This window comes from Arachis hypogaea, chromosome 11 (genome assembly GCF_003086295.3).
Source record: "Arachis hypogaea cultivar Tifrunner chromosome 11, arahy.Tifrunner.gnm2.J5K5, whole genome shotgun sequence".
In the NCBI taxonomy this organism is placed as follows: Eukaryota; Viridiplantae; Streptophyta; class Magnoliopsida; order Fabales; family Fabaceae; genus Arachis; species Arachis hypogaea.
The window spans coordinates 83,708,770-83,733,938 of NC_092046.1; the positions used below are offsets into that span (position 1 = coordinate 83,708,770).

Genomic DNA, 25,169 nt, shown 5'->3' on the forward strand with positions numbered 1-25,169 from the left:
CAGCAAACTAGTGGACAAGTAGAGGTATCCAACCGAGAGCTGAAAAAATTTTGGAGAAGATGTTCAATGCCTCTCAGAAAGACTGGTCTTGAAAAATTGGTGATGCTTTTTGGGCTTATAGAGCAGCTTTCAAGACACCAATTGGCATGTCATCTTATCAATTGGTTTATGTCAATGTGTGCCATCTATTAGTTGAATTGGAACATAGAACATTTTGGGTCATTAAGTTCTTAAATTTTGATGACAAGACAGTGGATGAGAGGAGACTCCTCCAACTCAACGAGCTTAATGAATTTTAAAATCAAGCCTATAATAATGCTCAGCTATATAAAGAAAGTACAAAAAGGTGGCATGATAAGAAAATCCTCTCAAAAGAATTTGAAGTGGGTCAAAAAGTCTTGTTATTCAATTTACGATTGAAGCTATTTCCCGAAAAATTGAAAACAAGGTGGTCTGGTCCATTCATAGTAGTGAAAATATCCCCTTATGGGCAAGTCAAAGTAATGGAGGAAAGTATTGGGAAAAGGTTCGCAGTCAATAGACAAAGATTGAAGCCATATCTTGAGGAAGAAGTGGATCGACAAAAATCACTACAAGAAAAAAGGCCTATGGCCACGCTTTTTTTTTTGTCACACTTTAAAAGCGTGGCCAAAAGTGGTCAATGGCCATGCTTTTGTGACGGTGGCAATTGAATAGAGATTTGGCCACATTTTTTCTTGCCACGCTTTAAAAACGTGGCGAAAAGGGTCAATGGCCACGCTTTTGGAAGGGTAGCAGTTGATTGGAGATATGGCCAAAACTAGTCAATGGCCACGCTTTTGTGAGGGTGGCGATTGAATAGAGATTTGGCCACACTTTTTTTCTTGCCACGCTTCAAAAACGTGGCAAAAAGGGTCAACGGCCACGCTTTTGAAAGGGTAGCAATTGATTGGAGATACGACCACATTTTTTTGGCCACGCTTCAAAAGCGTGGCCATAGAGAAAAACAGGGACTCTTTTGGCACGCTTTAAAGCATGGCCAAAAGGTTTTTGAAAAATAAACCCTTAATTAATCCCCAAAGTAAGCTTCGATCAGGAAGAGCTCAGATCCCCTTTGAAACCCTTAATTAAAAACTCTTTGAAAAATAAAGCACTCTCTCACTCTTAGCTCTTACCAAGTTACCATCGTCACTCAACTCTCAACTCCATGGCAACCCTGGAAGAGCTCAGATCCCCGCCGTCACCAGCACCGTTCTCGCTGCGCCGTTAGCCTCTCCTCCGCCTCGTCTCCTCCTCGTCACTAGCATCGTCCTCGTTTACCTCGTCACTAGTGTCGTCCTCCTCACCGATCTCCTCTGTATCGTCCCCAGTGTGGTCTTCTCTGCTCTCCTTCCTTCTGGTTTCACCTTACTTTTGTCATTGCCTTCCTGCTCTGGCCATCTTCCTGCTCTGGCCACCATGCCCTAACCCTCACCATTGCGCTGGCCACCGTCTTCTTTGTCATCCCTCCACCGCGCCTCTGCCTCGCATCTACTACATCCCTCGTTCGTGTTTGCCTCGCCATTTCTGCTTTGCTCGATTTTCCCTACTGGTGCGTTCGTTTCTGCCATTCCCTGCCTCGCCGTTTTTGCTTCGCTCGATTCTCTGCTGAGAGGAATCTATTGATTGCCCCCAGGGTTTCTTTGAGGTTTGTACATGTTACTTTACTCTATTCAATTTCTCATTTACAATTGCTCGCGAATTGGGATGGATTACTGTTCATGTCGAATTTGATGCTTCGGATTAGGTTTGGAGTATTTAACTAATTTTAGGGTCACATTAAACTTGTACTGTGTACTAAGAAAAATAGGAAATAGACTTTTCATATTGAATAACTTTTTAGTATGCTAATTCAACATATGAATGGGATAGATAATACTGCTGCAATACTTGCGACATTCAGGATACTTAAAATGATCAACTGATTATCATCATTGCAAAAGTCAATACCAAATGCCTTTTATTACACCATTTTGATTATTAATATCCTGTGAATTATTTTTTAGAAAGATTATGACTGTGAATAATCTTAACTTGTCCAGGTTGTAATATTTAGAGATGGGACATATCTAACCTTAAAAGAAGTTTTTGAGAGTTTGGACTAGACTGGGTAAGATCTTATTCTCTAGTTTCTATTATTATCATAATTTATTACTGAAGTTGGTAGGATTAAGCTTCTGTAAGTTAATCTGATTTTTGAACATATGTTTTACAGATATGACCTCAATGTTGACCTTTTGGACGTTCACACAGACAACAGTACATTTCATCGTTCTTAAATAAAATCCTTGTGGTCAAAGTATGCTCAGGGAGATATTCCTAAAGCAGGATAATCTCATTCAAGGTAACTTCCTTTCAGAATTATACATTTATTTTAGTGTTTAGGGTTCAGTATTATACATTTTGAAGTCCTGTGTAATTCACTTATTTATTTACTTATAACTAGTCACAATGGCAGAAAACCTGTTGGCTTTTTGGAGTCTGCTTGTTACATTCTACTTCAAATAAGGATTTTAGGTAGCGTTTGTTTTGAGGTACTGAGACAGAGACTGAGAGACTGAGACTTAGTATCGTGTTTGTTAGTTCAGAGACTGGTACTAAAATTTCTGTCTCTGTCTCTAAAATTTCAGTATTTCAGTACCTCCAAAAAATAGGGACACAGGGGACTGAAATTTTTAAAGATGGAGACTGAAACTTTAATAACATTTTATACCTAAAATACTTTCATTTCAATTAACTAATTCCAATTTTACCCTTTGTGCAAATTAAATTAGAGTTTCATTCTTGTTTCAATTCCTGTCTCTCATTTTGCACCAAACATAATACTGAAATTTATTTCAATCCCCGTCTCTTAGTCTCTGTCTCTCAGTCTCAGTCTTTTCGGCTCTGTCTCTCCACCAAACGCTACCTTATATAACATGCTAAAATTCAATAAAGTTCATCTGACAATGTTGCTGTACAGAAAAGGACAAAAACCCTCATGTGCTGCGAAACATTGAAACTTGTTAGTAGCTGTCTAATTTCACCAAGCCATATCCATACAAAATTGGAAAAAAAAAGTTGGTTAGGTGCTAGTTGAATGAGTTTCAAGAATATATTTTCAAGCCTACTTGATCTATATTAATTTGCTTTATTTTGGTTGTTGAACTTATTATGTTGGTTTTATAAGAACCATATCTACTTGCAGTTTTAGATTGTTGTCAAAAGCAACTGCTACCTATGGATTAAGAATTAGTTCAAGAAGGAAATAAGAATGTCTTGCAAAGCAATAACATGGGGATATTGACAAAATGTTTCAGCATTCATGCTGGAGTTTATTATTATGATCTGTGTTGATTGATTCAGTTTTATCATCTTTACTTACAAGCGCCCAAACTATTGTCTTGCATTAAATAGGTTGTTTCCTTGGCGAGCTGACAAAGCAAGTGTTTTTTGATCTCGTTGCCAGTAAATATCAGGTGCTTTCCCATATCCTGTCATGTTACAACCTAAAACAACATATAAAATTCTAAAATTCAAGTAGAACACTTCATTTATTTATTTAATTTTGAATTAATTTAATTTAAACTCTTTTAGGTATTGGTTTCCTATGTGCTTTTCCTCAGGCATTAAAATCAACATGGACAAGTTTCTTACTATGCTATTTTGTATATAGTTTTTGTAAACTTGGCTTTGCTATAAGCATGTAGGTTTGTTTTTTTTCAATTCTTTCCATGAAAAGGCAGGTTACCAACTGAGCATAGTTGGTTTTTTTTTCCCTGCTTTTTCCCGATGTGTGTCCAGTGTCCTAATATTTTTTAAATACAACTTTGATTATTTTATATTAAGGAAAGGTCTACTTAAATTTATTTTTTTCTATTATTATTGGCCAATATGTTTAAATTAAGTCTTAGCATTTTTATTCATGACATTTTTCTTTTCAAATTATAATTCAAGCTCTTAATTTTTGTGAACTAGCAGCAGCTGGATGAAGCATCCTTTCTTATTCTTATTTATTTAAAAAATAGAATTTTGTATTTTTTAGTTTTATGATGATTTCCCATTTTCCCATGTAGCGGAATGAGTTTTTGTTGATATTTATTTTCCATTTCTTTATCATTGTTTTGTTAGGCTTATTCCATTTCCCTCCTAGATGCTTGTTAACGTATGTCTTTCCTTACCTAATTTATAGAATATCAATATATGGTAGGAAGCAAAGTGAATGGGACCAATTAGCTAGTTGGATAGTAAATAATGATCTGTACAGTGAGAATGTTGTTTGGTTAATTCAGGTATTTTCTAGTTTTTTTATTTGCTTAAATCACAGATCAGTTTTATTATCACAATTTATAACGAGGATTTGTTTTTAGTTTCACTTAGTTTTCATGCATTAATTCATACCGTCTGATTTGCTCATTTTCAATATCATAGCTTTCAGCTCCATATCATAATTTTTTTTCATGTTTTTTTACTGTTTTCTTATTTAGATTATGAGTTTGAGTAAAACATTTTCTGGCTTAATTTGCACACTGATTGTAATGTTATCATTTCTCTATTGATATATTTATTATAAAATCTATCTTGCAGCTTCCAAGGTTGTACAATGTGTACAAAGAAATGGGAATTGTTACCTCATTCCAGAACATGCTTAATAATATCTTTATTCCTCCTTTGAGGTTACTGTTGATCCTGATTCACATCTCAGCTTCATGTTTTCTTAAAGCAGGTTTGTTTCTCATCTACACTTTCAATTGACTTTTGGAGTAAACATCTATTGCACCATAGGTTCATAATACACTTAATCTAAGCACATTGCACCATCAATATCTCAACCAATCATGTTCATTTCTGAAGTTTGAAGATTATATTAAAAAGATAATGACACTTGATCATTATGAGTTAGAGATACAGCATTATAAATCATTTGGTTGCAAGAAACTCCTCATTCAAACATCATAGGACAAAGCTAAATACTTAAGGAGTAAATATTTGCACTGGATTTTTTTTCTAGAAGAATATAAATAAAAAATTCCATTAACCAGTCAATGCAAAAGCAGTTAGAACCGATTCCAGTCTAAAATTATTGCTTGTGTTAACGTGTAACTATTGATTAACATATCTACAAGTGTTTTAAAGTGGTGTTCCAGTTTTTTCTGGTTGATGAAGGAGTCATTGTTTTATTTGTTGCCACTCACCGATTATGTACTTTTTTATTATGCCTTTTGTTTTTTATGAAGAAGATTTGGATTTGGTTCTGCAGGCTGCAGAGGCTTGGATTGATGTTGAAAGAGTTCATACAATTGCATTAGGAGCCAAGAAGAACTAGTGTCATGATGATCTATCTTTTTTTTTCCGGTTTTAAATCATGTTGTAAGTTTGCTTCATTTTCATCTTCAATTGTATTCCTTTTAGAGAAGTGTAATATTTCAATTTGCATCATCTAATCTTTGGGAGCATTGTGCCTTTGTATATGATGGCGGTGTGCTTCCATCAGGTCGAGCAGGTTCAACAATTGTGGACCTCACTACACCACACAAAGACAAGATACTGAGACCTGGAAGAAACTTGCAAAAGAAACTCTGCATTCAACAGGATCCAGTTGCTGCATCATGCTCTAGGTGTAGAGAATTGTGGTGTTCTTCTCTTCAATAAATCTGAGATACTGGGTTATGGTGATTGTGGGGCTGCTGTGGTTGTCTAATTTTAAGGTATTGAATAAGAAGGACAAGTTCTATGAGCATGTATGCTAATAGCACTATTGCCTTAGTGTACAGTTGATACAACACTTCTGATATTCCTGTCATGCTTCTGCTTTCTTTGTTTGTTTACGTTTCTGTTAATGCTTTCTCTTTTTTTCTCTGAAATTGCAATCAATGGAGTTCAGTTCAGTATAATAGTACTTAGCAATAACTTCTTATACTACTCTCTGCACCTTCTAAATTTTAATTCTATGGACCTTTTTTTATTTTTTCTTATGGATGTATCTATAAATATGGAGTACAAAGTAGTGAAGAAAATAGTTCTATTGCAGGTTGCAATGAAGCTTCTTTCAGATAGGGAAAAATTCATGCAAGTGCTTTGTTGCGGAGGGGAATTTGGACCTTAAATGAAAATTTTTGCACCGATTTCTCGTCGGTGCTTGAGGAGAATCATAAATTCCTGGTGCAAATTTTAATTACGTAATTACTATACTAATTGTATATTGTAATAATCCAGAAGTTTGTCTTAAGCTGACCAAGTTTATTTTTATTTCTATTAGCATAATGCTTATGAATTTTTATAGTAGAATGTGAAGTGGTTTAATTTAGAATTGTTAATACATGCATAAATTAGATTATTTCTTATAATATTTTTATATATATCGTTTTTGTTGGTTCAATTTGTTCTTGATATTTTGCTGCAGGCTAGTATTGGAATGGATAACTTGAACACTTAATGCACAAAGTGGAGCAGTTTTAGGTTGATTCTGATCTTTTACTAAGTATTTAGGTTGATGATCATATCTATTAGTGTAATTTGATATATTATGAGCAGTTCTAACTTGTATTGTTTCTGTATTTTTCTTCAGATTTTAGTTTTGGAATTTGAACTCGAGATTTATTTTGTATTTGAGAATTAGTTTTTTAATGTATAAAACAATTATAGTAAATTATATATGTCACTAACTATTGTTTTATTTGTCTTGTAATAAAAATTTCATACTATATTTGTAGGTTTGGTAATAAAAAAGGATTGAAAATTTATATTGTGTAGTAATGAAGATTAAGGAAAAGAATTTTTTTTAATTTAACAAGGCTTTTGCCACGCTTTTAAAGCGTGGCTCTATATCTTGCTATGGCCACGCTTTAAAAATGTGGCCGTATCTCTCCCTATCGCCACGCTTCAAAAGCGTGGCCGTATCTCTCCCTATCGCCACGCTTCAAAAGTGTGGCCGTATCTCTACCTATTGCCACGCTTCAAAAGCGTGGCCGTATCTCTATCTATTGCCACGCTTTTAAAGCGTGGCCCTATCTCCCACATACGGCCACGCTTGAACGGGTGGCCAGTTGTAAAAAGCGTGGCAAAAGAAAAAGCGTGGCTATAGGTCACCAAAAGCGTGGCGATAGAGCAACCGCCACCCTTAAAGACGCCACCCTTTCAAAAGCGTGGCGGTAGCTCAAAAAGTGTGGCGAAAAGCTATCGCCACGCTTTTTTCAGCTTTTCGCCACACTTTAAAAGCGTGGCAATAGACGTGTTTTCTTGTAGTGAATCAACCAAACTCCTATCTTAAAGAAGCTTCAATTGTCAAGCTAGTGATGTTAAAAGAGCGTTTGTTGGGAGAAGTGGATCGGCAAAAATCAACCTAACACATCAGTACCCTCTCTTTATTCCTCTATTTTATTCTTAGATTTATTTTTTAGTCAACCATAAAAATCTATAAAAAAAAATAGAGAGATGTAACTCCCAAGAGAGTAGGCACCCAGCTCCAAGAAGGAGAGCCTAGCGCCCAGATAGAAGCACTCCCAAGAGGGAGGTAGGTGCCCAATGCCACCTTGGAAAGCCTGGCTCCATCGTGTCTTCAAAGTGGCCTGCACCTAGTCCCCTCATTTGGAAGTTCAACGTCCATACAACTGGCACCAAGGGTGCATTGTTGAGCAATTCTCCTCCACTTATGTCAAATCTTCAAGTATCTTTATAGAATTTAAATTTCAAAAATTGGTTTTCAAAATCTTGCATACATAATTCCTTATGTTTTCAAAACCACCATACTTAAACTTTTTGTTTACCATAAACTATTTGCACACATGCATAACTTCTCATTCAAGCTTAAACCTCTGACAAAACTCTAAGTTTCGTGTTAGTTGGTTAGCAAGGACCCCGAATGGGGCTGCTAAAGTCGAAGAATGAAGAAGATGATGAATGACAATTCGTTGGTAAAGTAAGTCCGTATGGTGGTTAGTTTGTTTTCTTTCCATCTTTTTCTTTTCTTTTATCTTTTATTTTCCCTTCCTTGTTTATTTCGTTTCTTTTGTTTTCTTTCTCTATTTTTTTTTCTTGCATTATGTCTTGTATCCTTGTTTTCTTGTTTTTCTTTTCTTGCTTGCTACTTTGTGACTGTCCTTAGGCACTCTAGTGATAGGAGTGACCCTTAATAAAAAGAGTTGAATAAATAAACAAAGAAAGCTATATTGAAATGTGGTGATCAAGTAGTGAGCATGATTATATTCTATGAATTTAAAAATATTCAAATGATCTTGAAAGAGAGGAAAAGAAATCTCAAAGAAAACAAAGATTCTAGAGACATATTACGAGATTCTGGACATCCAAAATCCTTGAAACAAAAAGAAATTAAAGAAAGAGGGAGAAAGAAAGAAACGAACAAAGAAAGAAAGAAGTATGGAAAAATTATGAATATTCAAAAGTAATGTGGCTCTGAACACCAATAACTAGATCTCAGTTATGTGCATGTGATGTTTATGTTTCAAGGAGAGACTTGGGCAATTAGATCCAAGGGGTGCTTTATCACCCGATAAGTTGGACCAACTGGTTTAGGATTATCAATTAAAAGCCCACTTTAAAGAGTTGCCTTGAAACAAACCATTTAGAGTCCAAAGAGGCTCTGAGCATTGATGACTGGATGAACAAAATTCCTAGCTATGTGCTTATGGTGTGATTGTGTTAAGAAGAGGTTTGGGTAATTAGATCCAAGGGGAAGCTTTCATGGTAACTTGGCCCAACTAACCCGGGATTATTGATTGAAAATCCGCTAAGAGCTACCTTATGACAAAACACTTAGAGTTAAGAAATTTCAAAAAAAAAAATCTCTCAGTTAAAACGTTAAGCAAAGTGTTTCAAGGATTAGATAAGTCTAAAAGAATTCTCATGATACAATCTGGAATTTAGTTTTTAAAAATATTCTTAATTCCTAAATATTTAAGACTTATTAGGATAAGAGAAATTCACTTATATTAAAAGCCCCACTTTTGATTTGAGCTTTAAATTTCAAAAGATCTTCAATTTTTTTTCATTAAAGCTAAACTCTATTTATCTTTCTTTTACTTGAGGACAAGTAAAATTTTAAATTTGGTGTTGTGATGACATGTCATTTTAGTCACTTTTTAAGCATCTTTTTCATTTGGTTTCTTAGTTTTTGAATCAAATCTTTATGTTTTTAATGATGTTTTGATAACTAATTACATATTTGGAGTTGTGTTAGAAATAATTGTGTTTTTCGGCCAAAATCAAGCAAATTAGGATGAAAATTAACACAAAAATAAGCTTGAAGGTGCAAGGCCAAAGTGGTGCCTAACTCTATGCAATGGAGCCCAACTCCAAGCAATGGAGCCCAACTCCATGCAATGGAGCCTAGCTCTTTCGTGCATCAAAGTGAAGAAAAAAAGGGGCCAAGCCCGGCTCCATAAAGTGGAGCCCAACTCCACTTCAATTTCACATAGTGGAGCCCAACTCCAAGAGATGGAGCCCGGCTCTTATATGTATCTCTCTTGTTCTCAAGATTTCAAGAATTTCTTCAAGCCCAACTCCATAATTCCAAGCTTGGCTCCAAGTGCATTTTGCACTCCTAGGATTTCAAGAGACACTCCAAGCTCGACTCCACCATCCCAAGCCCAACTCCAATGCATAACCAACTTCCAGGAAGTTTCAATTTAATTCAAGATTCAAGATTTAAAAGATTAGTTAGCAACAAATATCTTCTAGAAAGATAAAGATTTGGTTGTTAGGATTAGATTAGATTAGATTTGAAATTGAATAAGTTATATTTCTCTTTAAAAGACAACATTAGATTAGTTTTTGAATTTTAATTCTAGTTAGGACTTAAATAATAAATAAGTGAACAAGGTTCACAAGAGATGATGGAATCATACGGATCACTCTCTTCATAGTTTAATTATTTTCTTTTCTACCATGAGCAACTAAATTTCTATTATTAAAGGGATCTGTTTTATTTTTATGGATTAATAATGCAAGTGCTTTCTTTATTTTTATTCATGCTTCTTTTCTCTTTTAAGATTGAGTTTCGTTCTTCATTAATAATTATTAGAAGTATTGAGAGATATTCTAATATGTCTTAGATTTCTTTATTACTTTTGAGAAATTGAATATTGAAATTAGCTTAAAACTCTTCTCATAATCTTCACTGATTTTAGAACTAGTTCTTAAATATGTGACATTTAATTCATGTAGGGATAGTCTTTGAAAATTATGTGGCTTAAAATCGAAACCGACCTCTTCTCTTGATTAATTGATCAAGACATTGCCGACAAATTAAGTTTAGAGAAATTGGATTGCCAAGACATTAGAATTTAATTATAAATGATTTTCTATAAAAAGATTTTTCCATGAATCAAAGTTTTGAAAACACAATTGTTATTATTCCTAAAGGATTTAGCATCCCTAAAGCCTTTAACATTCCCTATCTTGATTTTTCTCAAATTCTTTAAGCTTTCTTTCATCCCACCACTTTTTCCTTCACTATTCTTATTCCAAGCCATGAACCAATTCCTCTTTCCAAGGTGTGATTGATATAATTAGAGATGTAATTAGACGTCGCTTGCGTTAGTCCATTAATCCTCGTGAAAATGATATCCACTCACTGTGATATTATTTGATAAGATTTGGTGTACTTGCCAAAGAAGGATGCACATGAGGCCTCTGTTGGAGGCAGTCAAGAGAGAAAGTCCACAAAATTAAAGAAGCAATATAGCAAGTTCACTTGTGAAAAAAGTGGCAATTTTGGTCACACTACAAGGGAATGCGAAGTTGTAAAAAAGCTAAGGACAGAGGAGGCAGTAGTAGCTACAGAACAAGCTGATGATGAAGATGGTGAAGAAGTTCCACAAATTGGTCAAGTTGATGATTAAGTTGGTGATGAAGCTGATGCCTAACAAGGTACTGTTGTGGAAGGTGTTGCTGCTGCTCAAGGTACTACTGTTCAAGGTGCTGTTGCTCAAGATGCTGCTAAGATAATTTATGTTACTAAAATTATTTAGAAGTCACAATTTGAACAATTTTATTGAGTATTATGATCAGTTATTACTATTAATGTTGTAAATCTTAGCATTGTGGTTGACTCTAATTGTTATAATTGACAGTTGTCCAAGCAAAAGATAAATAGGCAAAACAAACTTTCAATTGTCAGGCCATCTGTTGATGCTATCAGTTCTCTAAAGTCAAATGTTAGTGCTGTTAATGTTGTTTCAAGAGAGACAATGAAAGGAGTAAGTGTGGTAATATCTGAAAAAATGGAAGCTTTGTTGAAGTTTGTTCCAACATCTGGATTTAAGGTACCAAGAAAGAAAACCTGATGATGTCATGAAAACTTTAGTTGGTACTTTATGATAGTTAGAACAATTTAGTGTTGTTGCTTTAGTTGTTACTTTTGATTTGCTTTGTGATGGATTTAGTCTGAACTTGTATTTTGTTAGTATTTGTTTTCATCGTGATATGGCCCTAACTATAAACTTTTGGCATAATTTATATTTTATATTTTACACTATGATGTTGCATAATTGACATTATTTTGTGCTTTTGTTAAGACAACACCATTGTCATGGTCATTATAATTATAATGATATATTACGAGTTGTTCTATTTAAAGGTGTGTATTTGTTAGCTTTATTTTGTCATTAGAGTATCCTTCATCCAGGTTAATGAGATACAAAGTTGAAGAAAACTTAACTTCATTTATAATCATAAATTATTACATAATGATCATGAACACACTCACACTCTAGTTATTTCTTAACTAAAAACCAAAATAACCAAACACCAAAACTAAACCCAATAATTATTACAACACATAATAGTAGCAACGGTATCTTTAATGTGCTAAAACTACTCTCTAAAGATTCTATTCTCCAATTGAGCTCATTGAAAATTTCTTGTGCAACTTGAACCACACCTTATTCTTCATATCCATCATTTCAACGAAAAAAATTACAGTGAACTCCAAACTACAATAATGCAAAAAGAAACATTAAATTAACAATCACTAAATCATCCCTTTAAACCGTATCAATTTAACAATTATATCAAATAGAGAGTTTTACCTCATAGTTGGGACACTCATGAAAAGGTCTTCCTAGATTCTCTGGCGTCATTGAATACTTAATCACCCTACGCAACCCACAATTACATAATACAACATTTTTGCCCTTGGTTCGAATTTTCCTGTTGCTATAATTTCTACCACTAGAGTTGTTCTTGTTTGAACTTCCTTGACTTCTATCACCGACGTCCATCGTACCTCATAAAAAAGAACGATTTTTCATAGTTTCACAAGATAAACAACAACAACAAGGAAGAGTGGAGACGAATAATAAAAATGAACAATAGCAATAACAAGAAAAGAAGTGGAGACGAAGAATAAAATGAACATTTGGAGTTAGAATTTTATAAGTGTAAATAGATTAATTTGAGTGTTTTAATCAAATTTAGAACACCAATTTAAATTGAACTCATTATGTATTTATATCAGTATATAGTTAAGTGTCAATTTGACACTTAATTTTATACCTCAGTACCATTAAAATGGTTAGTTATTTTTGAACTAACGAAAATTCACAATTCTAAAGAATAAAAAATTTATTTGATTATTTAAAAAAAAAACTAATCTAATAAAAATTAAAAATTTTAAAAATCATTTTGGATATTACCTCACTAAATTTGGAGAAGGACGATGAACCTGTATATGTATGGTCCCCACAAAAGACAATACACAAGTTATAATAATCACCACCATTTAACTTTGAAAGAACTTTACCTGCACCTTTTAATGCTAACATTCTGGGCCACCGGCTGTATTGGATAAAGTGTACTCCAAATATGGGAAAAGAAAAGTGAGAAAAAAATTAAAAATTATTTAACCAATCAGAGAGAGTTCCCCATCCCCTATGGACCTGGAAATTTCGCACTCGAGACTCGCATGTTGCTGACACGTGACAAGTTAGGAACCCATCTAATAACACCTCATCTGTTGGCAGTTGGCACTACTTTATTGGTCACTCCCTCATTCTTTCTGTACGAAAAATTACTTGTCTCAACTCTTGTACGGACCAAAATAATTTTTTTCTCAAAATTTTTTTTTTCTAAAATAAATAGTCCGAAATATAAAGCTATATATTCTTTAATTATTTTATTATTTATTATTTATTCTTCTAAAAAACATTTTATTTATTTAATCCCGTACGGACGAATCTCTCTAGTCTCCATAAACACACTTTGCATTTTCTATTGAATTTTGCACTGACTTTTGTTAACTATTTGTCTGGAAATAACTGACAACCGACAGGGCTGTTTGCTGTTCACCACTAACAGCGTTGGCCCTGTCCGGGCAACAGCCACCGGAAGCATAGGTTTTCGGTTCCCAAGGATACGTGTCATCATCACAACACAGTATCCACCTTAACACTCGATTAGATTTGACTCTTGGTGACCCAAAAGGGATAACATAAGAAAGAGAAGAAAGATAAAATGTAATAATATTAATTACCGACTTACATTTTTTAAATTTTGCCCCCTTTATTACCACTTCTATCGTCAACACCTATAGCCAATGAATTATTGTGGCTTCACGTGCGAGGGAGAATTTATTCCATGTTTATCTGATTTTCTTAATTTGGGAAAGAGGCTACTTATTTTTATCTTAGGGGTTTGCCCAAAAAAGAAAAAAGATGATTCGGTTCTTTACTTCTTTCAGTCACTCTTGCCATTAGCTTTCTCTAAATATATTTATTTTATTTTATTTATTTTCTAACACAGATACTTTGATACTTGTTCCATTATCATCTAAGGGTGTCCATGGATCAGATCGTATCCGCAGATCCGCGGTAAATATTGGCATCCGATCCAAAAATTGCGGATACGATCCAATCCGCAAATTGATCGGATCGGACCCGATCCGCGGATCCACACTATAATAATTAAAAAATAAATAAATATATATTTTTTGTATTGTATTTACTTGTTTGTATGTTTTAGTTAATAATTATTATTCATATATTGTATTATTTTATTTTTACTATTTAGAGAGAGTTTGATTAAAAATATTTTAGGAATAAATAAGTTTAAGAGTATGAAAGAAATATTTTTATCGAATTCTTTTATATAGAAATATGATTAAAAAGAGAAGGTTTAATTATGCGGATATATCCGATATCCGATATCCGATATCCGATCTGATCCGATCCGTAAATGTGCGGATCGGATCGGATCAGATCTGGCACTAAAAAGTACGGATATCGTATCCGATCTGATCCAATAAAAATTGTGCAGATCGGATCGAATTTTTGGCCATATCAGACCTGTTATCGTTATTAAGTTAGTAAAACCTAATAAGGTAGGTCAAATAGGTTAGATCGGCTGGCATATCATTCAACCAGTCATTCATTCATTCACTTTCTTTACTCTTTTACTTGTTAAATTTTCTCGGGAAAATTTCTCTCCCTCCTGGCTAGGTTTTTTTTTTTTTTTTTTTCTTTCTCTCTAAAGATTGTGCCTCATCACTAGCTACTTATTTCATTGATGACTCTACCTCTTTCTCATAGCTGAGATTACCAACAAAAGATTCTCATTGCTCCGGTTCCAGGCTACTTGTCAGGTTTGACATACTTTCTCTTCTTCGATGATTATTCTATTTTCGCCTCTTTCTAATTTTGGAAAAAAAAAACCATAGCCTTTTGCAATTGATTGGCCAGATCTCATGAAATTGTATGAGTTTAAGTGTTATATGTGGATCAGATTGTGATGAAGAATAATCGATTAATTTTGATGAAACAGGATGGTGAGGGGGAAGACACAGATGAAGCGCATAGAGAACGAGACAAGTAGGCAAGTAACGTTTTCAAAGAGAAGAAATGGTTTGCTTAAGAAGGCTTTTGAGCTTTCAGTTCTCTGTGATGCTGAAGTCGCACTCATCATTTTCTCTACCAGAGGCAAGCTCTATGAGTTCTCCAGCTCTAGGTACATCTATCATCTTCTATATATGTTCTTTCTCTTTGTTTTAATTTAAACTGTTATTTTTCAATCATTTTCAAATCATCCTTTCCTTTCCTTAATTAGCTTAAAACGTCGTCAATACACATGTATTTATACATTAATTATTCATCTCTCTCTCTCTCTCTATATATATATATATTGAAAAAAAAAAACTGACTTTTCATATGGCTTCTAATTAACATGAAGGTCAGCCTTTTTATCTAGTGGTTATTTGATGTCCTTAGTTGGTGAGTGGTCCAACAAATTTGTCATCAGTTTAAATAAAAATAAATTAAATAATATATATAATACATAATAGTTAATTTTTAGTGTATATTTAATATTTTTAATTTACTCTCTCATCTAGAGAGAGAGAGAGAGAGAGAGAGAGAGAGAGAGAGAGAGAGAGAGAGAGAGAGAGAGAGAGAGAGAGAGAGAGAGAGAGAGAGAGAGAAGAGAGAGAGAAGAGAGAGAGAGAGAGAGAGAGAGAGAGAGAGAGAAGAGAGAAGAGAGAGAGAGAAGAGAGAGAGAGAGAGAGAGAGAGAGAGAGAGAAGAGAGAGAGAGAGAGAGAGAGAGAGAGAGAGAGAGAGAGAGAGAGAGAGTGGATGAATAGATTTGAAGCTTAATATATGTGCACAGTAGAGTGGATGAATAGATTTGAAGCTTAATATATACATGGATAAATAGGAAAAAAAGAAAGAAGGGCATCATGGTCTCTGCGCCACTCATCACTAACTAAAGACTGTTACAAAGTATGTTCTAACCCTAGGATTACGAGTGTGAAAGAGGCAATAATAAGTTTCATGGATTTTCATAACACAAGAAAATGTAAAATCAGTGCATCTATATATAGGTTGATAATAAAGACTTTTAGGATATAGAATATTAAAGTACTAACATGTAATTGTTACATGAGTAATGATGCTATATTCCACCAGTAAGAATAATAGGTGTCTAATATATATCTTAAACATTTTTTTTTTGTTATTTTAACCTCTCAAATTTAATAATATAATTATAAAATTTAAAAATGGTCAACTTTCCTTATATATGTGTCTGATTTTACCTTTCATACTTGTTATTTCGAACATGATGAAAAATACTCTGCAACACGAACATTTGCTGATTTGTGGAAGCGTTGTCCAACTTGTATATGTTGCATCACATGTACGGTTATAAATCTTCCGTGATGTTGTGTTCTTTTCGTAGTGTTGTTGACAGTTATTTACCTTGCAATGCGTATCAGTCAAACGATTCTGGAAATTAAATCAAGCTGGTTAGCTTCATTATTTGATCCTTTTTCTAAGATAGTAGCTGAAAGTGTTAAACATATAATTATTTATGATGTCTCTTTTTATTAACCTAAACTTTTAGAATGAATAATTTTATAGTATGATATTAGAACTTTATATTTAAAAAAAGTCTAAAATTAGATCTTTAGTGAATTAAAAAAAAACATAAAATAAATAAAAAAAAAAGAAGACCTATACAATATTGATATGGTTGTGTTGTTAAAACATTTGAGTAATCATATTTTTTTTCTTTTTATTAATTTTTTTTTAAAAAAAATTGCATAAATTTGAGTAAGGTCCGCAGAGTTATGAACTATTGTTTCTTCTAAGGTAAAAGTTAAAAGTTTAAGCAAACATGAATAATTATATATTTAGCATATCTGATGTAAATAATTATTTAATTTTGTATCTTTCAGTCATTAAAATTTGAATAATATCATAAATTATTTTTCATAAGTCTAAGTTATTAGATAAAAATACATACAAATAATTATATGTTTGATCTGTATTTTAATTTTTCTGTCTTCTTTTCTAATATTTTATTTTTTAGGATCATATAAAAAAATATAAAAAACCTAACTTATTGATTTCATTGATTTTTTTTCCAGATAATCTTAAAAATGGTAAATATTACAAACACAAACCAAATAAACCTATAACTTTCTTAACAAATTTGAGTAGAGAAATGCAACATTTTTTTGCTACGCGGTGATATTTAATCTTCTAATGTAAAAATTGTGAGCAAATCTCCTTTTAAACACACACAAAAAAAAAAAAAAAAAACCCTTAACAGGCCATCTGCTTATAAGTGAATAATTCATAACAAAAGGATTAGTCCTTACTTCTACTGGTGAATACTTAAAAAAAATAAAATAAAATTTTTAAAATGTATGATCTTAGTCACCTATATATGAGATGGTTTGTTTGGGTTATGCAAATACCTACCGACTTTCTTAATTAAGCTAAGTTTATGTGCTTATTATTTTAATTAATTATGTTTTTAGTTCCATTTGAAATTGGCAGGCAATCTAGAAAGTATATATAGTTACTGAACATCCAACAGCTTCGTAGCTGTCTAACAATGTTGTTTACTGTTGTCGTGTCTTTAAGAATAAAATGTTGTTTGATCATATAGGACATGTTCTCCGTCTATATATAAAAAAATTGACGACACCAACCAACTTGGAATCCTGAAATAATGAACATCAAAATAAGAGCCGGTTCTTAGTTTAATTAAATGGCAGAAATTACTATTATAATGATACAATACTAGATATGAACAATCTTTTTCGTACAACTATTGCGCAATAACGATTTAAAAAAAAATCATACTTATATTGAAGGTATATTTTTATATCACTAACATAAATATGAAAACATTTCAAGTTTTATAATTGTATAATAATATAAAAAATATTGCTCACCTAGTAGTGTTACTTAAGTAATATTGTTATGCTATCCTGTGATTCTCTTCTTTCATACACATATATCTTATCTTAAAATAATTATAGGCATGTACAGAGAAAATGAAGATACCAAGGACCAAATTATTATACTAATGCATTAAAATCCTTTCTGCCAATATATTGGGAACTTTTCTTTGCACTATTGTAGGTACAGAATATGAGGGCATGTTATTCTTGAGCATCCAATGCAATGTCTGATTTCTGAACTATATATGTAGGCATTATTACGGCAAAAACTAAGGAACCTCATCAGAGAGAAAAAGCATTATGCTTTTAAGATGTGAAAAGACCTATACTCTTTTAAAAATTAAAATATGATATTGTTTTGCAGGATTCACTTCCTTGATGGGCATGCAGCCTTTTATTAATTCTTTTCTATTTTAAAATATTATTCCTCTCGGCTTCCTTGGTTAATAATAATGTCTTAAGTTGTTCAGTTATTATATATTTATATATATTATTTTATAATTTTTTAATAAGCAATCAACAACAAAAATAATTAAATTTAATATTTTATAGTAATATAATAAACTTTTGAGAAAATTTCACTCCTCTTCCTTGCGAGATGCTAAAATGACACTCCCCTTCTTTTTATTTTATAAATGTACATTTTCCTCTCTTTTAACTTTTAAAAAATCTCTTTTTTAATCTATTTTAAATTTTTTGTGTTAACTAATGTTAACTTTATCCAATTTTTTAAGAAAAAATAAATTATTTTTTAAAAAATACCCATTAACAAAAATTTTATTTTTTATCATTAAATTTTGTTTACCAAAATACCCTTTAATAAATTATTCTTTTATTAATTTTTCAAAAAAATTTAATAATTATATTTTTTTTCAAAAATACCCTTTAATAATTTTTTAAATATTAAATTATAATTTTACCAAAATTTTCGTTAATAATTTTTTTATATTTTACTATTAATTTTTCGATATCTATATATATTATTTTAACATTCAATAAAAAATTTTAGTAAGATTATTTTTCAATATCAATATATATTAATTGTTATACATATTAACAGTAGTAAGATTTTTTTTATTTAATGTTAAAATAATATATATTGATATCGAAAAATTAATGGTAAAATGTAAAAATAATTGTTAACAAAAATTTTGGTAAAATCATAATTTATTAATTAAAAAATTATTGAAGGGTAGGTATCTTAGAAAAAAATAATTTAATTATTAATTTTTTAAAAGTATTTTGATAAAAATACAATTTAATCAATAAAAAAAATTTATTAAAAGGTATTTTAGTAAGAAAAATTTAATGATAAAAAATAAAATTTTTGCTAATGGGTATTTTTTCAAAAAATAATTTATTTTTTCTTAAAAAATGGATAAAGTTAATATTAGTTAACACAAAAAATTTAAAATGGATTAAAGATGATGTTTTTTAAAAGTTAAAAAAGAGAAAAATGTACATTTATAAAATAGAAAGGAAGAAAGTGTCATTTTAGCATCTTTTAGAGGAGGAGAATGAAATTTTCTCTAAACTTTTTTATAAGCATTAAATATATATGGTGACTAATGGTAGTTGATTATTTGTGTCTAAAACATTGTCGTTATTTTTTTACTAACAGAAATACTTTTTAACATTTAGACTCCTATAATTAATGTTAAATGATCAGTAGAATTTATTTTTTTTTTGTAAATAATTAATTAATAATGTTTAAAGTATGGGTTAAAAGTATGTTGTTAAATTGCTAGATTAAAAAATTGGACGAATAACTAAAAGTGTTGGTCAAGAACAATAAATTTTGTTATTTCTTAAATTTTTTTCTTTTTATATTGATACTCACTTTATTATATTATTGCTTTAAATTTTTAATGCAACAGTTATTTAACGTTTAAATACTAAGTTTATTTTATTTTAATTTTCTATGGAATGTTCATAAACATGCTCACTTTTAGATGAATACATTAAATATCATAACTATTCCTCTGGAATTAAACTGCAAGACTGCGTTTGGTCTGGAGAATAATAAAATATAAAATAAATTGATACAAAAATTAATATATTTTGTATTTTGTTTTTTAATAAATTAAATATAAAAAATAATAAATTATGAATGTCTTTTTTTTATTTATTTATTTATATAAAAATTTTTAGAAAAAAAATATAATAAAAAAGTAATTAAAAAATAATAAAAAAATAAAAAATAAATTATGTTTTATATTAGTGTCTTTGTATATTTCCAGTCAAGAAAGATACAAAATATATTAATTTAATATTTTAAGATATAATGTCTATATTTATATCTATCTATCAAACGTAATTTTATATTTTTATGGTCTTATTTCAGTATCTAGTACTTATAAATAAATTCAGTCCAAATGTATCATGAGTAATGTTATATGTTCAAATCTTTTTATGAAGTAAGTTTAACCAAATTAAATAATAAGACTTAAAATAATATTAATTATAACTGATTTTTATTATGTTAAACTAACTTAATTAAACATAGTTAACAAAAAAAATTTAGATGTGAAACATTATTCATGCATGATATGTTGGTATCACGGAAACTATTGAGATTTTAGAATATTGAAACAATAATAGTGTCATATTTATTAATATTACAAACTTTGCATTGAACATATCTAATTATCTATTGATATCCAAAAATATTTGAAAAATAATAAAAAAATAAGTTTAAAACAGTTTATAAAATTATCTTATTTAATATTTTTAATTATATCTTTTATTTTATTTTGTATTTTTATTTAATTTTAAAATAAAAAATAATATTAAATATAATAAATATATAATTATAAATATTACAGATATAAAATTATAAATATTAAATTAAATAAAATAATTTTAGATTATTTTTTTTCCAACATTGTTTATTGATATTATAGTATTCTTTAATATTATTATATTTGTTCTGGGATGAAAGTAGTGGTCCTGCGTATTATTGGAAGTTTTTATGATTTTCGAGCAGCCAATACATAAAAGAGAGTTTCTATAAATGAACCCATATTTGGAAAGAGAATCTTATAAGATTTTAGACTCTTCCATCGTAATAGCTAATTTTGCAGCAATGATTCTCTCAAAATTTTACAGCTCATCATTACATTAGTGCTTAGGATTCTAATGGGTGGAAGGCTAATTGAAATGTCACTGATTGAAACCGTTGGAACATTGATCTTTAACGTGATGCTATGTTATAAATCTCGAGCAAAGATTAATTAATAGAAGCAACATCTGAAAAATAAAGTCTAATAAGCCTTGATCTTTTTCATTATTATAGCTAATTTTTGTGGTAATAATTTTTCGAAAATCTTGTAGCTCATGAGAGGCATGTGTGAATAGTTAGAGCTCGCTCTTAGCTGGTAAATAATTTCGATGTCCTTAATACGTACCTTTAGTTAAAGTAGTGTCTGATTGATACTAGTGTATTATGTAAAAGACGTTGCAACTGATACTCATTTCACCAAGTGTTACAAATTAATAACCATGAATGCTTTATCGAGTAGATATGATATTATTATTATTAGTAGCAAGTCATGAGTCTCTTGTGTAAGCCACTTTTTACATTGTTGCTGATGTTATTATGCATTTGGAGATGTTTCAGTGTAAACAAAATAGTGGAACGCTATCAAAGGAAGGTCAAGGATCTACATAGCCTCAACACCAAACAAATCCAAGAAAATACACAGGTTAATAATTAGCCCCTTAATATCCATTATATTCCTATATATATATTCATTCTATATCTGCAAGCTATAGTGAATGTTTGTTGTTTCTTCCGTACATGGAGCAGGTAAAGGAAGGTGATGACATCAACATCACAAAGAAGCTAGAGCAACTAGAAGTTTCTAAAAGGTTTTAAGTACTGACTTTATTTAATAACTTAATTTGATGAGTTCATTAGTGTGCTGATCATCATCATATTGCGTTACTGATGAAGTGAGAAACACAAAATATTGTTGCAGAAAGCTTTTGGGAGATGGTTTGGATTCATGCCCCATTGAAGAGTTACAACAGATAGAGAATCAGCTGGAACGAAGCTTAACCAAAGTTAGGGCAAGAAAGGTATATATGTTCTTCGCTTAATTCAAACTCATGTCAGCTTTCTAATTCTAACTATTTATGTTGTTTATCCATCTTGCGTTCTAGTACATCGGTTTTAAATTTTAGTTTTTATTTGGAATTGCAACTGCAATGTGATTTTTATTCGCACAATTAGAGCCATTATAGGCCACATCAACTCGCAATAGCTGAAAATAAACTCAAAATTAAAATACTTCCTTGTGTTCTAAACTTTTTAGAAATCTTATCTCGCATATATATAAAAAAGAGAAAATATAAGAAAATAATATTTTTTAAACAACGTGAACAAATAATAGGTTAAAAAAAGAAAGTTAATTTTAATTTTAAAATTTAATTTTAATTTAATTAAATATAATCCTTATTTTAAATTTGATTTTCAACAACCACAAACCCTTTCCCACACCCATACCACATCCCATCCCTGCTCCCGACAACCCCCCGCCGTCTCTCACAAAACACCACGCACAGTCCGGCTTCCTCATGTGTTTGCAACCACCGCACGCATCCGTATTTTGTCGCGCCTCCCCAACCGCAGCACGCAGCCCAGCTTCGTTGCGCCTTCATCGGTGTCGTTGCAAGCAGCCCATCTTTGTGGCGAGGTGCCTTTTCTTCTAAGAACGTCGTTGTCTCTGCACCCATGCAGTCGTAGTCATGCATTTTTTCACGAACCTATGCTCTCGTTGTCACTACGATTCACAATACCAACGTGATGACAAGGTATACAGTGAAAGTTTTATATGCATGCAAATTTTTATTTTTTTACAAATAGGTGTCTGTTTTTAATACAAATGGGATGTTTATTCTTTATACAAGTGAGATGTTTGTTTTTAATACGAAACGATTCACCTACACTCGGGGTTGGTGATAACAAGAGACGGCGGCGTTGGGGAGCTTCCTCACGGAGGGCTGGCTGTAGTGAAAAGGGAGTCTGGGTTAGAAGTGGGTGTAATTAGACAATGTGAAATTAGGTAAAGGTGATGAGTTTATAGTGAGAGTAAAATTGAATGGTTAGTGGGCTTGAAAGGGGAGCTGTTGTTCGCACCTCTGATTATTCACCTAGCAGGGGTTAATATGAAAATTGTATACAAACATTCATAATTATTAGCTAGTCTACTATAACTCACATATGATAAATCAACTATTAACGAATTTCTGACAGATCATAAAAACATATTATTTGTATATAAAAAATATTTATATAAAATACATATTAAAATATAAAATACATATTAAAAATATTTAAAATAATACGCACACATTATGACTTATTTTTTATCATTAATCTCTGAAAAGGCAATATTGGAAAAATTGAAGGATATTTGTTGGACCATCTTTTGAGTTAAACCTTATTTATTTTCTGCAATTCCAAACAATTAATGAGTGATCAACGTCTAGCTTAATTTTTATTCATATATCATCTCTTGTCCACTTCACCTATTTTCATTAGTATTTTTATATTAAAAATATGTGAAATAACGTATATTCATCATTTGTATATGTACTTTTACATGTGGCTAGTGCTCTTAATTAAAACATATTCATTTAGGAATGAATATTTCTTTTTGGATGAAGGTGTTGAAGAAGGTTCAAAAAATTGTTACTTGTCTTCCAGTTTTAATTTGTACAAGAATTTGGTATATTTATATATCTGTCTATGTTCATAATCATACATATATCATCATCATCATCATCATCATTTTGAATAATCTCAATTTTGAATAAGAAAACTAACATTAATTAACTTGGTCCTTGCTGTACCCAGAACCAATTGTTCAGGGAGCAAATTGAGAAGCTAAAGGAACAGGTAATCAATGTGATGTTACTTGCATGATTACATGGATATATAATTTGTATGTTCTATTTCTTTTATTGGGGCATGGTGCTTATTAGAATTACCCTTCTCTCTTTGATATCTCACTTCAGGAAAAATGCCTTCTTGAAGAAAATAGAAAATTGAAAGAGAAGGTAATTATCTTTCTTCATGTACTTCATATTATCCCCAATATTGATATTATTCAACTTTAATTTTGTCTTCTCTTTAATTAGTTAGCAAGCAATTATTTAGAGTCCTACTCTACTGTCTTACACTTTGTTTGATTGAGTTACATTATTAGTTATTCTTTGTTTTAAAATAATGCACATAAAAAAAAAACCTATATGAACGTCAAAAATAGTCACAAAATCAGATATTTTAATATTTTATACCAATAACTAATTTAATAATTGATTTTTTGTGTTTACCTAACATGGTTGAATCCACATTACTTCCATATATATATATATGAGATAGCTATTTATAATATACCACCTAAGTACTAATCTTTTCAGATACTAAATTTTATAAGATAATATTAGTTATCAGTAGTAATCTTAATAGTTATTACAAAATGTGTGAAACGATCTTTTATTTCTTTTCAAGATCTCATATGAAGTATCAAATAATACAAACAATTTCATTGAAGTCACTCGTATATATGCCACAAATCTATTAAGTTGGAAGGTTAACTTTCCCTTATTTTTCCAGCTTGATTAACTAATTTCCAGCATAATTCCATATATATGATTTTTGTAGTGGCTTGAACAGCAACGGTCTTTAAGCAAACAAGGCGTGTTGCTTGTCGGAGAAAGGCGGCCGGCAGTGGAAGAGGAAGAGGAAGAGGAGGAGGAAGAGGAGGAAGTGGTGGAGACAGAGTTGGAGTTGTTCATAGGGCTACCCGAGAGAAGAATGCCTTAATAAAAGTTGGGCCTTCTATATATATAACATGATGCTCATTTAATTAAACATTAACATGCGCAAGCGTCATTACACATACATATATTTAAGCTTAATAATGTTCATATAATCATTCACCTATGTCATGTATGTTATATTCATGTTTGATCAACATTGTATAACTTGTAACTTAAGAAACAATCACAATGGTGGCCATGTGAACTCTCTGATCAAGTAATTTCTGCTAAATAATCTCACTCCAAAAAACTCTTATTTTCATCAGTCTATATCAGTTTTGAATTTTGGTTTCATTATAAGTTAATTTGTGTTAGCCTCAACCTACCTTCGTGATAAAATGGGCTAATATTATAGATGTTTGGTTTCACTTTTAAAATGGTGCATTAGAATATATATAATTATGTTCATGTTTTTTCGTCCCTAAAGATGAGACAGACGATTGGGAGTCCCCTTTGGTTATCTTACGCTTGGTTTTCGTTTAATTTGGTGGTTTGATAAAATTCAAAATTGTTATTTATTACTTATTTTAAATAGTTTTCTTGTGAGCTTTCTTTTTTAAATATTAATATGATCAGTTAAATGTTCTTGATATATGATACGTTTGTTAAATTAATAGTTTAGCTGGTTAGGTTAGTATATAATAT

The 25,169-nt window shown here is 31.0% G+C and overlaps 2 protein-coding genes across 7 annotated transcripts; both read left to right on the forward strand.

Moving 5' to 3' along the window:
- Positions 1 to 1,069: 1,069 nt before the first annotated feature.
- Positions 1,070 to 6,646, forward strand: LOC112722271 (AMP deaminase-like). Of its 3 annotated transcripts, none has more exons than XM_072207001.1 (9): positions 1,070 to 1,666; positions 2,061 to 2,128; positions 2,234 to 2,362; positions 3,415 to 3,476; positions 4,585 to 4,723; positions 5,258 to 5,367; positions 5,492 to 5,705; positions 6,029 to 6,176; positions 6,401 to 6,646. In XM_072207001.1, the coding sequence occupies exons 3-6, from the start codon at positions 2,320 to 2,322 to the stop codon at positions 5,275 to 5,277; spliced, it is 264 nt and encodes an 87-aa protein (XP_072063102.1). In that variant the 5' UTR covers positions 1,070 to 1,666; positions 2,061 to 2,128; positions 2,234 to 2,319; the 3' UTR covers positions 5,278 to 5,367; positions 5,492 to 5,705; positions 6,029 to 6,176; positions 6,401 to 6,646. The 3 variants fall into 3 exon arrangements, with proteins under 3 accessions (XP_072063102.1, XP_072063101.1, XP_072063103.1); XM_072207000.1 differs by having other exon boundaries at positions 6,029 to 6,159; XM_072207002.1 differs by lacking the exon at positions 6,029 to 6,176.
- A 7,638-nt stretch (positions 6,647 to 14,284) lies between these two features.
- On the forward strand, positions 14,285 to 24,786 carry LOC112722272 (agamous-like MADS-box protein AGL19). Of its 4 annotated transcripts, none has more exons than XM_025773261.3 (8): positions 14,285 to 14,593; positions 14,773 to 14,955; positions 21,316 to 21,400; positions 21,505 to 21,566; positions 21,677 to 21,776; positions 23,557 to 23,598; positions 23,718 to 23,759; positions 24,367 to 24,786. In XM_025773261.3, the coding sequence occupies exons 2-8, from the start codon at positions 14,774 to 14,776 to the stop codon at positions 24,526 to 24,528; spliced, it is 675 nt and encodes a 224-aa protein (XP_025629046.1). In that variant the 5' UTR covers positions 14,285 to 14,593; position 14,773; the 3' UTR covers positions 24,529 to 24,786. The 4 variants fall into 4 exon arrangements, with proteins under 4 accessions (XP_025629046.1, XP_072063105.1, XP_025629045.1 ...); XM_072207004.1 differs by having other exon boundaries at positions 24,379 to 24,786; XM_025773260.3 differs by having other exon boundaries at positions 14,357 to 14,593; positions 21,307 to 21,400.
- The last annotated feature ends 383 nt before the right edge of the window (positions 24,787 to 25,169 follow it).

Bases quoted from the DNA above. Each gene is read 5' to 3' on its own strand.
- LOC112722271 (XM_072207001.1), top strand. From the start codon at position 2,320: ATGCTCAGGGAGATATTCCTAAAGCAGGATAATCTCATTCAAG. The intron at 2,363-3,414 runs GTAACTTCCTTT...TGCATTAAATAG, and splicing joins GCAGGATAATCTCATTCAAG to GTTGTTTCCTTGGCGAGCTG. The intron at 3,477-4,584 runs GTGCTTTCCCAT...TCTATCTTGCAG, and splicing joins TCGTTGCCAGTAAATATCAG to CTTCCAAGGTTGTACAATGT.
- LOC112722272 (XM_025773260.3), top strand. From the start codon at position 14,774: ATGGTGAGGGGGAAGACACAGATGAAGCGCATAGAGAACGAGACAAGT. The intron at 14,956-21,306 runs GTACATCTATCA...ATGCATTTGGAG, and splicing joins TATGAGTTCTCCAGCTCTAG to ATGTTTCAGTGTAAACAAAA. The intron at 21,777-23,556 runs GTATATATGTTC...TGCTGTACCCAG, and splicing joins CCAAAGTTAGGGCAAGAAAG to AACCAATTGTTCAGGGAGCA.